Here is a 14,930-nt window from a genome sequence, read left to right on the forward strand (position 1 = left end):
TTCACTTCCCACACATTGAGTGGCTTCCTTACCCGCAACTTCACCGTTATCGCTCACAGTAACGGCCTGTCTCCTTGTAAGTGCAATCAATAATTCAGCAGGAGACCCCTTGTCATCGTTCTCTCTTTCACGCGCTGCTCCTTTGCGGGTGGTCAGAAAGGGGGCTGGAAGACATGGAAGCGGAGGAGATAGTAGCAGATGCTAACCAACCAGTCTATAGTGAGAAGACAGAGTGCTCCCTCAAAGGAGTAGCTGATTTAGCTGTCTTGTTCCGGAACGCGAAGACTCGCTTCCTTTCTCTCAGCTCTTGACCGCGAGCTGAAACCCCCTCGTTTCGCTGATAAGATGGCCTCTACCGCCCTTCCTGCTGGAGCTGCCACTCGCAGACAGATGGCAGCCTCTTCCTCCGCCAGCTCCACCACTGCCTCGCCTCTGGACACTCCCCAGCACATGTCTGCATCTGATACGTCTCTCTCCTCGGAATCTGAAGACCAGCAGGACTCCGGAGTCGGCAAGTTGGTCGACACTTATGGCAACGAGTTCCAGCTGCCAGACTTCACCATCCAGCAGATCCGCGAGGCCATTCCAGCCCACTGCTACAAGCGTGATGGCTTCCGCGGCATGCAGTATGTCCTGAGAGACATTGCCTGTCTTGCTACCACCTTCTACATCTTCCACAACTATGTCACTCCCGAGACTGTCCCCTCGACTCCAGCTCGCTTCGTCCTCTGGGGGCTGTACACTTTCATCCAGGGTCTGTTCGGAACCGGTACCTGGGTCCTGGCTCACGAGTGCGGCCATCAGTCTTTCTCGACCTCCAAGGTCTTCAATGACACCGTTGGCTGGGTCTTGCACTCCTCTCTGCTCGTGCCATACTTCTCCTGGAAGATCTCCCACGGAAAGCACCACAAGGCTACCGGAAACATGCAGCGTGACATGGTCTTTGTCCCCAAGACCAGAGAGGCATATGCTTCCCGCATTGGCCGCTTGGTCCACGAGCTCGATGAACTCACCGAGGAGACTCCCATCCATTCCATCATCGACATGGTACTCCAGCAGCTCTTTGGATGGCCCATGTACCTTTTCACCAATGTTACCGGCCATAACTTCCATGAACGCCAGAGCGAGGGGCGCGGAAAGGGCAAGAGTAACGGTTTCTTCGGCGGCGTCAATCATTTCAACCCCAACAGCCCATTGTACGAGTCCAAGGACGCCAAGCTGATCTTGCTCAGCGATCTCGGCTTGTTGATCGTCGGATCCATCCTGTACACTCTTGGAAGCAAGTTTGGATGGTTCAACATGTTCGTCTGGTACTTCGTCCCATACCTCTGGGTTAACCACTGGCTTGGTATGTTCAGATAACCCTGCTCTCTATACCCCTCTCTGGCTTCGTCAATTTGCTAACTTACCCGTTCACCAGTTGCCATCACTTTCCTGCAGCACACCGACCCAACTCTTCCTCACTACCAGCCAGAGTCGTGGAACTTCACCCGTGGAGCCGCCGCAACCATCGACCGTGAATTTGGCTTTATCGGCCGTCAACTTCTCCACGGCATCATCGAAACCCACGTTCTTCACCACTATGTCAGTACCATCCCCTTCTACAACGCCGATGAGGCCACCGAAGCCATCAAGAAGGTTATGGGCCGTCACTACCGCGCAGACACCAAGGACGGCAGTCTTGGATTCCTCCGAGCCATGTGGACTTCTTTCCGAACCTGCCAGTGGGTTGAGCCATGCGAGACAGCCAAGGGTGAAGGAAAAGGTGTCCTCTTCTTCAGAAACCGTAACAACATTGGCCTCAAGCCTGCTTCTCTCAAGCCAGTCAGCAACTGAATGATACCAGCCTGCAAAACTTCAACGGCCGAAACTCCATAATCAACATATGAACCGAAGTAAAAAAAAATAAAACCGGATGGCAAAGTGAGAATATAACAGGCGAAAAAAAGGCCATCTCACAGTGCATGAAGGAGGCTTACTTACCTAATAAGACATACATTCTGTCATTGCAAATGCTTGCTGTCTGAAAAGAAAGTCACCGCATGTGGTCTTCTCCTTTCTCTTTGTCTCTTATCATGACTTCTATGTTTCAGGACTCTTTTCATTGTGTGGAATCAAGTCAGGCGTTGGGGAGTTGATATGCCAATGTTAGCCATCTTAATCCAGCTAGCGATAGAGTGATGCAAAGCCCTTTCAGCGCTCCTCAGATCGCACAAATAATGTTGATTCGATGTGTCTCGTACCGTGCTCTTGAATCTAGATTAGTTGATGAAAAACCTCCGGTTTATCCGGCATCTAGGCATCAGCAATGATATATAATAAGACCAAGATGGCCGCCAAGCCGGGTATAAAAGAGTTTAAATTTGAACCTCAAAAGATTACAAATGACTGCTGCATCATTGACCAATTGTCTAAATTGTCTAACCAGCCATAGCTTCACATTCAGATGACAATAGTACTTTATACCGCCGTGAAGACGACGTGTACGTGAATGATGCAAGCCTCCGGCGGATAGCTGCTTGCCCTCATTGCCCTCCGCACACCCCTCGAACCCGCTAATGGACCTATCTCTAACACTGCCTGACCTCTCAACCAAGGCATATACACACTTACTGCCGCTACTAGAAAGGGCTGGCATTACGCTCAAGGAACTGCTAGTTCTTGATGCTCTCGAGATTGCGAAGGCTTCTCGCGCACCGGTCACGGATATTCGAAAGTTTACCGCACATGTTCTTGATGCTCTCCACCAGGATCTTGGGCTGGGAAATGAGCCACGAAATAATGGAGATAACAACAAGACATACCTGCTGAAACCGGGAGGCAATGGCGACCGCAGTGCTAGGAATGAGACGGACTGCAGCTCAGTGGTTGGGAATGGCGCGTCCAAAGTGCTTCATCCACCCGTGACAGGACAAATCAGTACTCTCGATCCAATACTGGATTCTGCATTGTCTGGAGGCATATCAACTGGATATCTGACTGAAGTGACTGGAGAAAGGTGAATTGAACCCATACGACGGTCCTTAATCCGAAGGAACCTGTTTTATTATGACTCGTCATGGCTATGAAACTAACTTGTATACATCCACAGTGGTGCTGGGAAGACTCAGTTTCTGCTCCACCTACTTCTCTCAGTCCAGCTGCCAGCACCCCACGGCCTGTCCAAAAATGCGTTGTATATATCAACAGAGTCGGACCTCGCTACTAATAGGCTGAGCCAACTCATAAATGAGCACCAGACTCTCCAGGCCCTGCATCCGGAGACCCCTCGCCCATCCTTGGATAATATTTACTCGGTTACTACCGTCGACCTTGAGAGCCAAGAGCACATTATCAACTACCAGGTACCAGTAGCGATTTCACGCTATAACATAGGAATTATCATAATCGATTCTATAACGGCGAATTACCGTGCTGAAAGCTCTACAGAGAGTGTATCCGGGCTCCTTGAGCGATCCGGTCAACTGAAGAAACTGGGTCACTTTCTCCGCACCTTGGCCGTGACGCACAATATTGCGGTAGTAGTGGCTAATCAGATATCAGATGGTTTTGAAAGTTCACTCCACGACCCCTTTCCAGAAGAATCCCGTGACTATTCGGGGAGTCCTCTAGAGGCATCTTCTCCCAGTGCCGTTCCATCTTTCGTCCCAGCATCTCAACCCTACCAGCAACCAAAATCAGCCGAGAACCATTTACCTCGAGGTCCTTCGGTCAATTTACCTCAAGTAAATTTAGGCACTTGCGGGCAAGAAGAGGATAGGTGCAGTATCCCGGGGTTTAATTTGCTTCTCAGCCTCGATTATCAACAGCAATTTTTTACCGGCTGGGCGCAGACCCCTCACTCATACTCAAGTGGTGGACCGCTTGGAATTTCTAAAGGGTTTAAAGTTCCTGCATTAGGGCTCATATGGACAAATCAAATCGGGTGTCGAATTGTTCTGAAATCAAAAAGCTCGTTTCAACCGACGAGTAGTTATCCACCGATGCTGGCGGTCCAAAATTCAAACGTCGACATGCACAGTACGAATCAAGATGATTCAACTGAACCTGTTACAGACCCGGGTGAAAAGAGTGTAGTCAAGTACAACGATCCTGATCCTTCTGGTAAGGGCCAAGAAAATGAGGTTCAGAAGGCTGCAAAACATGACTCTACACAACCCTTACAATCATCTCAGGAAAGCTTTGCTATTTTGGAAGATGAGTCTTGGAGTGACTATATGTCTGTACCTGCTTCGCAGTATCGAGGACGACTGCGGCAGATGGTGGTTGTATTTTCACCATGGACTTCAGGAAATCCGGAACAGAATAGTAGCCATGGTTCTAGGAATAGGGATACTCACGAGGAGGATCAATTGTCTATCAAGACAATATTTGACCCAATGTACAATTCAGCGGAGTTTGAAATCCTACCCCAGGGACTGAGAGGCCTAACCAGGTCAGCCACTCATATATAGCCGATGGATAATGCAGTTTAATGAAAATAATAATAATAAGAGAATTAGCTCAACATTGATATTGTAGCATTCAGGGAGCTAATTCATTACACTCGCAATTGTTTCTCTTGGGCCCTGAGATATCTTACGGCAGTCCACTCGCGAAAGGCTTTTCCCTTCCATATAAACAGTAGAAATGACATGTTCGAAACAAAGCATATAAGGGACATTATTATGGTTGTATTCTGAAGACCATTGTGCTGCAACCACGGTCTAGTCAGAAAAGCGAAGTTAGTACCATTGTTAATACGAATCAAATCAGAAGACAACTCACTGGATAGCAAATGTAAAGCCAGTTCCAATCAAATTCCCTAGGAAGAGCATGAATACTAATGCTTCCGAAGCCATCTTAGGATAGCAGTCAACCGCGTAGGTAATAGCAATAGCAGCACCACTTCCAATACCAAATGCAATGAATACCATTCCAAAGCCAGCTGGCATAATCCACATGACGCCATTAAGAGCTCCAAGCCCGTACATCAAAAGTCCAGCTGTGTTAACAATAGCGGGTATGATCATAGTCCATAGACGAAACTCTGGTTCAAGTATGCCTTTGTTTCGACGGGAGAAGTATAGAATACACCAGTCGGAGACAAAGCCACCCCACATCATACCGAGAATGCCACCGATGAAGGCTGCAAAGTTGATATTCCCGACGTTGGATATACTAAAGTTGTAGGGCGGTGCACCAAACAAATTCGACTGGGTGACGGTTATCAAGGAGAGCCACATTATCTGGACTCCGTACACAAGCCCTCCCCATAGTACGGCAGGGTATGTGATTAGGGTAAAGGGGCTCAAAGTTACCAACCATAATGGCCTAGAGTCAGCATGAGCAGTATTAAATAGACCCATACGTTTCCAATAGGGATTGGGTCCAGGCGGAACGGGATCTGGTGCTGGTTCAACATTCTCCGTTGCTTCTTTCCTCTTTGATTCGAGGGTTGTGGACATCTCTTCCAGTGTATTTTGGTCTGTGTCCTGCGAACCTGGGAGCTCGTTTCTTGACAGTGGCCGTCGAAAGCTCGACTCTTCCATGGTGAATAGTTGGATGACCATGAGAGAACCAAAGAAGATGGTAAGATACCAAAAACACCAACGCCATCCCTGTGATTCGGCAATGTAACCTGCTGCAGCTGGTCCCAGGTATGATCCTGCATACAGAGTGAAGACAAGTAAGCTCAGCCTAGTTCCCTTCTGGTGTGCGAAAAAGATATCTGTAGTAGAAATTTGCACAAGAGAATCGACTGGAGCTGCCCCTAAACCTGTCAAAACATTAACTCCAAAAAATTGCTCGACCGTGTCCTGAACACCCCCCATAATACAGCCAATGATATTAAGGAGGGTACCAAAAATATATACTGGACGTCGGCCGATCTTCATAGCAATCGGTTGAAGCAAAACGCAGCCTATGCCGAGAAATAAATACCCGAGGGCCGATGAAACATTCAGAAGGCTGAATGTGGTGTTCAAATCGATTGTAAGTTGTGTCTATATACTGCCGTTAGCATGAACCGTTCTGCAGCCTTTTGTTGAACCTCGAAGCAATAGTCTCACCCAAACTGGGCCTACCCAGTTAACAGAGACTGCTGCAATGAATCCCCATATCCAGAGCAACCAGAAATGGTATTCTTTGCGCAGTTTGCTCCAGTTTAAAGGATCGTTTGGGTCATTTGTTGGCTGGGGTACAAGAATAATATCATTCTTTCCCCCTTCCTGGTGCTTCACATTCAATGACCCCTTCACTGTTCCCCCACGTTATTTGGTTAGCTTCAAACACTCCTGATATATGGCAATAAAAGACGTAGCTATAGAGGGGGCTGATAGTTGCACATACGGTCAACTATCTGGACAGTTCCAGGAACCATATTGGTCCCTTCAACTGTTCGAAACTCCATTCTGCGCGAATATGGCTTTGGAGGTTATAGATTCTTCGTCCACGGCACAGAGGTCACAGTGACCCCATGTTTATGCACAGTGATCGAGGGCTAGGGCATGTAAAATCGCCCTGTATGACAGCCAGGGTTGCTGATCTTCATGGTTGAAATGATTCCCCCTGCCATCGTCAGGGAAGCTCCCTTGCGGGGACAACGGATATTTCACACCCTCGGCTTTGCCATGCTCCATCATGCTAGCCTTGACTCGGGAAGTCCATGCGGATAGACCGGGAGGATAGGCATTGGAGAGACAGAAGTTGGTTGCTTTGGCCGAAAGGCTTCAAGTGACTGTTCTCGAGCCATGGTGAACCCGTTCGATCGTTTAACTAGTTAGTCGATACGAGAATCAGTAGTTAAAGGTAACTCGGTAGTTATTGATCCAGCCATTTAGTGGAGAGGCTTGTGGTTGTATCTGATGGGTTGATTTGGTCACCTCGTATCGAAGGATGGGATCTGGGGTAACTCTGTCTAGTTAACCAAGTGAACTTCGTAGATATATATCTACCAAATTCTCATCGCAGTTATCAGCGGGTGTACTTCCAGAGTCTATACCCATAATATTCGAGTAGCCATGGAAGAGAGGGCCTTGATACCGGTGACGCTCCCATGGGAGAAGCCAACTACATCGTACTGGCAAGATCCGCCCGATGGGATTGCTGACCTCCGTTCAACAGCCGAACTGCCCCCGGATACAGATATTGCTATCATCGGCTCTGGTATTAGCGGTGCATGTATTGCATACAACATTCTCACGCGGTCACCACACACAAAAGTGGTCATTCTCGAAGCCAGGCAAGCATGCAGCGGAGCAAGTGGGCGGAATGGTACATAACGCCGGTATAACTATCTGATAAAGCCCTGCTAACCCCTGAGAATCCTTAGGCGGCCATACAAAGGCAGCTTCATATACCTCATTTGCTACGCACGCGGCTGCTGTTGGAATAGATGAAGCAGTCAAGATCGCGAGACTTGAGTATGATACCATCAAGCAAGTTCACGCGTTTGCCAGGGAACACAGCATTCCTTGCAACAGTTGTGAACTCGAGACGGTGGATATCATTTATGATCAAAAGGCCTGGGATGAGTCGGTGCAGGCCATCGATGCGATGCGAAAAGCCATGGGAGAAGACGACCCAGCCAGCAAATATACCCTATGGAACAGCAAAGATGCAGAGAAGAAGTTCCTGTGCAAAGGGGCCGTCGGTGCTATTACGTATGAAGCTGGAAGTATCAATGCATACAAATTTGTTATTGGAGTGCTGAAGCTGTCGCTGGCAAAAGGTGCAAATCTGCAGACCGGGACTCCTGTTACCAGAATCACTTCAAGCCCAGGCGGAAGTAATAAACCAAACTGGAGCGTCTTGACCCCTCGAGGTCAAATACTGGCTTCTAAGGTTGTTATGGCGACCAACGGATACGCTGCTGCCTTATACCCTCCGCTACAAGGAAGAATCGTACCATTGAAAGGACAGGTCACTGCACAACGACCCGGAGTGAGCATGCCCAAGGACGGGCTTGCACATACATATTCCTTTGTATATGCTGGTGGATTTGACTATATGATTCCTTGTTCCCAAGAGCCCAGGTCTCCAGGCGATATCGTGATAGGGGGAGGTTTTACCAAAGGTAGGGGCCGAGGTCTGTATGAGTACGGGACAACGGATGATGCCACTCTTGCACCGGAGATCAGTGGATATTTGACTAGTTGCACGGAGATGTTTTTTGGCGACAATTGGGGCCAAGACAGCCCCGAAGGCAGAGTACGGCAGGAGTGGGCTGGCATCATGGGATATAGCACCGATGGGTTCCCCTGGGTAGGAGACATCCCGGGAGAGCCCGGACTGTATATCTCAGCTTCATTTCAGGGGCATGGTAATATGTTCTATCCTTCTGTCCCCGCTACTATTTGTTATCGATCCCTCTCTAACGTACTCTACAGGCATGGTAATGTGCTTCTTATGTGCAAAAGCACTCACCAGCATACTGTTTAACGACGATAGATCGCCATTGTCTACCTGGTTCCCGAGAGTATTCGAAGTCACAACTGCTCGTCTAAATCAGCAAGTAAGAATCAAGTAATCGATAAACATACGTACCACTTGTATGCCACTAGGCCTAGTCATATAGATACATGATAAGAGGACAAACAAATACATCGTTGTAGGAAAGCGAAATGCCAAATCCAACCCGGATAATTCTTTTGTATGCTTTTTTTTTTTATCATTTTTCATCTCGAATATCAGGTTAACCCCATCACGCCGGTGTAATGAAATTGAGGTAAAATGTGAATAGATCAGACCTGCCAGTATGGAGGGAATAAGGTCATGGCAACAAGGTGCAGAAAAATAGACTTTGAAGATTATTCTCAGATATACTGATATCTTCAATATTGCATGATCGAGGCTTGGTGTGAAGAGAATGGCAAGAGAGGAGAGACAGCGCTTAACTGTCTTTAGCATCAACCTTCTTAGCTGGTCTCTCCTCGGTATTGCCATCGGCCTTTGGCCCAGAGTCTTCTTCACGACTGCGCTTTTGGCCATTGGCACCTCCATTTTGTTGGGATTCAGCCTTGTTGCTGGAGACCTGGATGACAGGGACACCGCTATATCAAAAGCCAAGTCAGAATTGTGCCTATGCGGGCTGTAACCCACTAATTGCGAACGTGCAAGAACATACCGGCTATCTTTCTCTGGTTCATGGCGTTTTGCCTGGGCTTCTTCTTTTACTTGGTCACCATTTCGATCACTACGATCCCGACCATTACCACGGCCGCCTCGACCGCCCCGTCCCCCACGACCTCCGCGACCTCCACGGCCTCCTCGACCGCCTCGTCCACTAGACCGGTCACTGGGCTTCAGACGACCAGCTTCTATCTCCTTGATCTTCTCGTCACAGTACTGCTTCTTGCTCTTGATAAGTAATTCTGTGGTGCCCTTCCACTTCGGCTTTGGTTCAATTGCCAAAAATGCCTTTTGCAGGTCTTCGGTCTCAAACTCGACAAAGACGCTACCCTTGAATGTCTTATCCATGGCACGTCTAAGACGAACAGCGTTGGTGGGGCCGTAGGGAGTGAAGAAGGCTTCAATGTCAAACTGGGTACTGGGTTCCTCTGGACCGAATCCCTTGGCGTATATGCTGCGATGCATGGCTTTATCCTCGAATATTTTGACGGCTGATGCATCGGCTGTCTCCTTGATGGTGTCTGGAAGAGGGACCTTGCGACGCACAGCTTTGTCGTCATCTACCAGTTCGACGAGCTCCGAGCCCTTGAGGGCTTCAACAATAGCGCTGAAAGGCTGGAAACGGCGCATTCGCTTGAATGAATGAAGAAGAGAGAGCTCAACTGGCCTGTTCTCGCTACCGCCAACCTTTGAGAGGAGGAACTTGTCCATTGGTAGGTTGGAGTCAGAGAAGTAGAATTCAACCTGTCCAAGGGTGAGTAAATCCAAACTTGCATGCGATATGACAAGGGCAGAGGCGACCACACTCACTTGCTTTCTAATCTCAACAGGATCATCTGTCTCCTCCAGGGAGGATGCATCCGATTTGATATTGTCGCGGTAGTTGATGCGCACTCCTCCACGACCACGGCCACGGCTGCCGCCACGTCCCTTTTGTGTCTCTGACGCTTCTTTTGCAGTCTCATTTGACAGAGCTTCTTCGCCTAGCTTCTTAGCAGCCGCAACGATCTTTTCTTCTTCGGCCTTTTCAGCATCTGCGCTGTCCTGCTTGCTGGCTTCGTCTGATTTGAGCTCAGCCAGGACTTCCTTCACATCCTGCTCGGCGGCGGCATTGTCGGCGGTAGCATCCACGGCCGCAGCTACTTTCTGCTCTTCCGCCATTCTAACTGTTCCCTGGAAATCGGCCTGGTACTGGTCTAGGAGAAATGGCTAGACAGTTAGCTCTTTGAGCCTCAAATGACGAAGAAACCCGATATCAGGTCTCTACCACCATCCATGCGGGGGCTCTTGATACTCACAAGGATGCAGGAGTAAGTCAGGATAAGGATAAATACCTTAGGCGAGATGCTTCTCTCTTCTAGTCGAGGTGAACGCTCAGTGCCTCCTCCCAGCAGTTAGTTGCCTTGTCCGATAGAGAGCAAAAGCTTCGCGCTTGAAGCTGCGTAAAAAAAAAAAAAAAAAAGGCACACATGTTTTTTCCCCTTGGTGATGTAATATCAATACGAACATTTCACCGCGAGGAACCCATGATGTTGCCAGATATTACAATACATGACAGACATGTATTTTTCCCTCCACTCCCACTATCGATAAAGATTATTCTACTTGCTTGGAAAGCGAGCTAGCTAGTTAGTTATGTAAAAAAAAAAAAAAGGAGCCGGAGATGTGAAAAGAAAGTCATCTATTTTCCTGAGGCGCAAATGTCGAGATGGCGACGATGATTGGGCTGGGCTGACATAGGTTATTACTATGTTTTATTGGCGATGAAACCGTTCGACCGGAGTCAAGCCTCTGGAATCATGCATCGATCGTCCGCGATGCACTGCAACATGGCCATAGCTGTTGATTGGGCTTTGTGGCCGGCTGGCCGGAGCGGATCTGACAGACAGCAAAGCACAACGTGGAATGCTCGCCAACGCCGCTTGTCTGAACGCTCGATCTGAGACATGTCCTGCGACTCTGCGTTACCGGATTGTAGTGGCAACTTGCAAGCCGTCCTTGATTTCCCCTCCCCAATCCAATTGCAGGGGAAAATATCCTCAGTCTTTTCCCTCTTTATCCTTGATTTGCTGGCACTGTGTGTAGGCTGGTCAAGGCTCACGGGGACGCCCCTGGCTGTGCAAACGCCTGGGTATGGCTGCAATGCAATCGACAGCGAGGCCTGTCTTGTCCAACTGGAAGAAGAGAAAAAGCCCTGGCTAGAATTCCACTGCATTTTTCCCTCTTTGCAGCTTCGGAACGTCGCGCTGGCCAGCGGAAAGTGGAAAAGGCTCCATAGCGATTGCCCAAGGACCGCACTTATCATGTCCTTTGCCTCTGGGCGTCTTTTTCTTTTTCAAAAGGTTGCAACCCTAGCAGCGAGACCCGCGCTTTCTCCCGTTTGATATCAGTTATTTAACTCGGACTGCTGGTCCGGAGCTGTGGATATTCCTCGAGCTGGCTGTGTTCTTTGTGCTGGTAGTTGGAATAACTAGTAATCTACCACGCTGGGCGCCGGGGTCGAGACGCAAAGGGTGACTAGTATTTCTAGTTAATCAGCTCTCAGCAGTCCTCTTTTATTTTAAAATTTTCGTTTCTGTTCTTCTTGCTCAGGGAACTGACCGCGATGGTTACAGCGGCCATTTCTTGAGGGCTGTCGTTGTTGATACCAAAAGGGGACATCACCCGCTGAACAACTTCTTTCACCCAAGATTTCGCAACTTCACCAGAAGAACCACACCATCATACGCACACACACACGCACACACGCTCTCTCTCTCTCTCTCTTTCACGAACCGTACAAAGTGACAAGGGGTACCAAGGCACGCCCTTCCCTGCAGCTTAGCTACTGGCCATAGGGTGAAACCCTTCACCAAGTCTTCCTGCATCTTGCAGGTGGGATTGTATAGTCTGGGAGGACAGGGCTGTTGCAACCACCCGTGGGAGTTAACTAACCATCTCTTGGGTCTCGAAAGCGAGACAACGAGGTTATAATACCCGCCTGGCAAGCCCATCCACAGGGCTTGTTAGAAGTAACAGCAGGAGGATAGCAGTTCCATCGGCGCGACGATGGTATCTTCAGAGGAGCTGTTGACAGAATGGCCTGTCCAGGATGTATGTCACCCTTTTTACTCATGATTTCAGGGAGAGAGGGTTGGTTGTAGAGACTAACACAGTTCGCCCATTATCTAGATTATCTACGTGGCCATCATCGGGCCTGTCATGCTTGCGGCCTTCCTGGAATGGTTTCTATGGCTTGCGGCTTTCCTATACTGCCTGTACAAAGTCTTCGTGAAGGCAGAACATTTCAGTGTGAAAATTCTCGCCATCGTTATGATGATAGCATTCACTGCGCTCAGGTTGGTTATTTCACCTTGGTGGACTTCACAAGCTGTCAGATCTAATAATGGTGAATTAGAGGTATTTTCCTTCCGGTCATGGTCGTCACACTTCCGTTGCCACCGACTATAACACAGTACTTTCCGCATGAGCTGGTGTCGTTTCTACAATGGTTTGCCTTTTGGACTTTCGCTGTCCTGCTCATTGTGCCGTGGCTGTTCTGTGTCTACAGGCTGGTTACGAATTCGCTGGGCAGGACCAAACGCATCAAAGAAGTTCTCGACGATAAGACTGCTCCCAAAACCGTTGTTGTCATGCCGGTGTACAAAGAGGAGCCCGAGGTTCTACTCAAAGCTGTGAATTCCGTCGTTGACTGTGACTATCCCCCTCAATGCATACATGTGTTTCTCTCATACGACGGCGATGAGGTGGATGAATCGTACCTCGCTGTTGCGGGATTTCTTGGTATTCCAGTTGGACTAAAGAAATACCCAACCAGCATAGATGTCTCGTATAAGGGTGCCAGAGTCACGCTCTCTCGATTCAAGCATGGAGGGAAGCGTCACTGCCAGAAACAAACCTTTAGACTAATTGACAAGGTCTACGCCAAATACCTGCTGCAAAACGACAATCTATTCGTCCTATTTATTGACTCGGATTGTATCCTCGACCGCGTGTGCCTCCAGAATTTTATGTATGACATGGAACTCAAACCCGGAAGCAAACGCAACATGCTGGCGATGACGGGTGTGATCACATCAACAACCAAAAAGACCACACTGATCACACTGTTGCAGGACATGGAATATATACATGGACAACTATTCGAGCGATCTGTAGAGTCTGGCTGCGGTGCCGTTACCTGCCTCCCCGGAGCTCTCACCATCCTTCGTTTCTCTGCCTTCCGGAAGATGGCAAAGTACTACTTTGCAGACAAAGCCGAGCAATGTGCCGATCTATTCGACTTTGGCAAGTGCCATTTGGGAGAGGACCGCTGGCTCACGCATCTGTTCATGATTGGAGCTAGGAACAGGTACCAGATCCAGATGTGTACCAGCGCATTTTGCAAAACGGAAGCAGTTCAAACTTTCAGAAGTTTGTTGAAACAGCGAAGACGTTGGTTCTTGGGCTTTATTACCAACGAAGTTTGTATGCTTACCGATGCAAGGCTATGGTATCGATATCCGCTGCTATGCGTTGTGCGGTTCATGCAGAACACGATCAGAACCACGGCTTTGCTGTTCTTTATAATGGTGATCTCGGTAATTACCACATCTAACAAGATTCAAAATCTCCCTGTTGGGTTCATTGCAGTGTCTCTTGGATTGAATTATTTGCTTATGCTTTATTTTGGATTGAAGCTTCGTCGTTTCAAGGCTTGGTTATACCCGATAATGTTCCTTTTAAACCCATTTTTCAACTGGCTCTACATGGTTAACGGTATATTCACAGCCGGTCAGCGAACATGGGGTGGTCCACGAGCAGATGCAGCGGCCGCTGACGACAACACATCGCCGACCCAGGCAGCCGACATGGCTGAGGCTGCTGGCGATGAGCTTAATGTAGACCTGAACACGTTTCCCCCAGCAGCTGAAGGCAAAGACCCAGTTCCAGTGCAGCCCCCCGAGGGTGCCGAGGGTCGGTTTGCCGCCCCTACCCTGGGCCCGAATGGATGTTATCAGAATACCAACGCGTCAGGCCTTACTCTCCCTACACACTTCACCAACGGTGCGGGATTAGAGTCCCGGCTTTCGTTGGACTCTGCCTTTACTTCAGCCTCAAGGGCAACGTCTATAGGCTGGCCATGTGGCGTAGAGTATCTCATTGCCCAGGACCGGAGAAGCGTCTTTTTGGGGCTAGAGGACCACAAGAAGATAGAGATAGCCCGGAGAAGCGCAGCTCTGGGCGTCGGTGAGGTTTTCACGGGCGAGTTCGAGATGGGACATTTCCCAAGCCAGCCGGCTTCACCTGTCCGGAGCTCCCCATCGAGTGTAAGGAGCGTGTCCTACGAGTTTCCTGCCACCGATGGTGCACAAAGGAAAGCACCCTTCGCTGGCCTCGAGCGGCCTTGCCGAGCCCGTACAGCAAGAAGTCCACTCACCAGGCGGTACTCAGACGGCTTCGTTGACGGGCGTGGCCGTGACTCGTCCAGCCTTCTCTGTGAGAGCCTGGCACTGGAGACTGATGAAGAAGGGACGTCAGAGGAGAAAAGGGGCCGGGACCGAAGGCGTCTAATCAAGCCCCCGCCAGTCGACACCACGAAAAAATGACAGAACCAGATTAAATATGGCAGCAAACGGGATGTTTAGTTACTTCTTTCTAATGCTTGTTTACCTTCTTTGCTTTCTTCTTCTCTTTCTCCCTCTGCCGCTAGTTTTTTGGATAAAAGTAGACTTACAAATATATGCCTGTCCCTTGTCCGCTATAGAACCAGCTCTGTCTGACTGCTCTGGCTGTCTCCGTCAACAACAACAACTACTACTAGATCCTCTCTCTCTCTC

At 49.1% G+C, this 14,930-nt stretch overlaps 6 protein-coding genes across 6 annotated transcripts; 4 read left to right on the plus strand and 2 right to left on the minus strand.

Moving 5' to 3' along the window:
• Positions 1-261: 261 nt before the first annotated feature.
• On the plus strand, positions 262-1,836 carry TRV_05152 (oleate delta-12 desaturase; the record flags this gene model as incomplete). Its single annotated transcript, XM_003020698.1, has 2 exons — positions 262-1,348; positions 1,421-1,836. The coding sequence occupies 2 exons, from the start codon at positions 262-264 to the stop codon at positions 1,834-1,836; spliced, it is 1,503 nt and encodes a 500-aa protein (XP_003020744.1).
• A 722-nt stretch (positions 1,837-2,558) lies between these two features.
• TRV_05153 (DNA repair protein (Rad57), putative) lies at positions 2,559-4,454 on the plus strand (the record flags this gene model as incomplete). Its single annotated transcript, XM_003020699.1, has 2 exons — positions 2,559-2,998; positions 3,092-4,454. 2 exons carry the CDS (start codon positions 2,559-2,561, stop codon positions 4,452-4,454), a joined length of 1,803 nt encoding a protein of 600 aa, XP_003020745.1.
• Positions 4,455-4,763: 309 nt separating this feature from the next.
• Positions 4,764-6,391, minus strand: TRV_05154 (MFS transporter, putative; the record flags this gene model as incomplete). The annotated part of the gene is made up of 3 exons (XM_003020700.1): positions 4,764-5,984; positions 6,066-6,238; positions 6,331-6,391. 3 exons carry the CDS (start codon positions 6,389-6,391, stop codon positions 4,764-4,766), a joined length of 1,455 nt encoding a protein of 484 aa, XP_003020746.1.
• A 610-nt stretch (positions 6,392-7,001) lies between these two features.
• TRV_05155 (FAD dependent oxidoreductase, putative) lies at positions 7,002-8,378 on the plus strand (the record flags this gene model as incomplete). Its single annotated transcript, XM_003020701.1, has 3 exons — positions 7,002-7,254; positions 7,313-8,244; positions 8,370-8,378. 3 exons carry the CDS (start codon positions 7,002-7,004, stop codon positions 8,376-8,378), a joined length of 1,194 nt encoding a protein of 397 aa, XP_003020747.1.
• A 494-nt stretch (positions 8,379-8,872) lies between these two features.
• TRV_05156 (uncharacterized protein) lies at positions 8,873-10,272 on the minus strand (the record flags this gene model as incomplete). Its single annotated transcript, XM_003020702.1, has 2 exons — positions 8,873-9,032; positions 9,107-10,272. 2 exons carry the CDS (start codon positions 10,270-10,272, stop codon positions 8,873-8,875), a joined length of 1,326 nt encoding a protein of 441 aa, XP_003020748.1.
• A 1,887-nt stretch (positions 10,273-12,159) lies between these two features.
• Positions 12,160-14,699, plus strand: TRV_05157 (uncharacterized protein; the record flags this gene model as incomplete). The annotated part of the gene is made up of 3 exons (XM_003020703.1): positions 12,160-12,204; positions 12,283-12,510; positions 12,567-14,699. 3 exons carry the CDS (start codon positions 12,160-12,162, stop codon positions 14,697-14,699), a joined length of 2,406 nt encoding a protein of 801 aa, XP_003020749.1.
• Positions 14,700-14,930: the final 231 nt, after the last annotated feature.

The sequence above is a fragment of the Trichophyton verrucosum genome (assembly GCF_000151505.1).
Source record: "Trichophyton verrucosum HKI 0517 chromosome Unknown contig00390_1.f1.exp, whole genome shotgun sequence".
Taxonomy (NCBI): domain Eukaryota; kingdom Fungi; phylum Ascomycota; class Eurotiomycetes; order Onygenales; family Arthrodermataceae; genus Trichophyton; species Trichophyton verrucosum.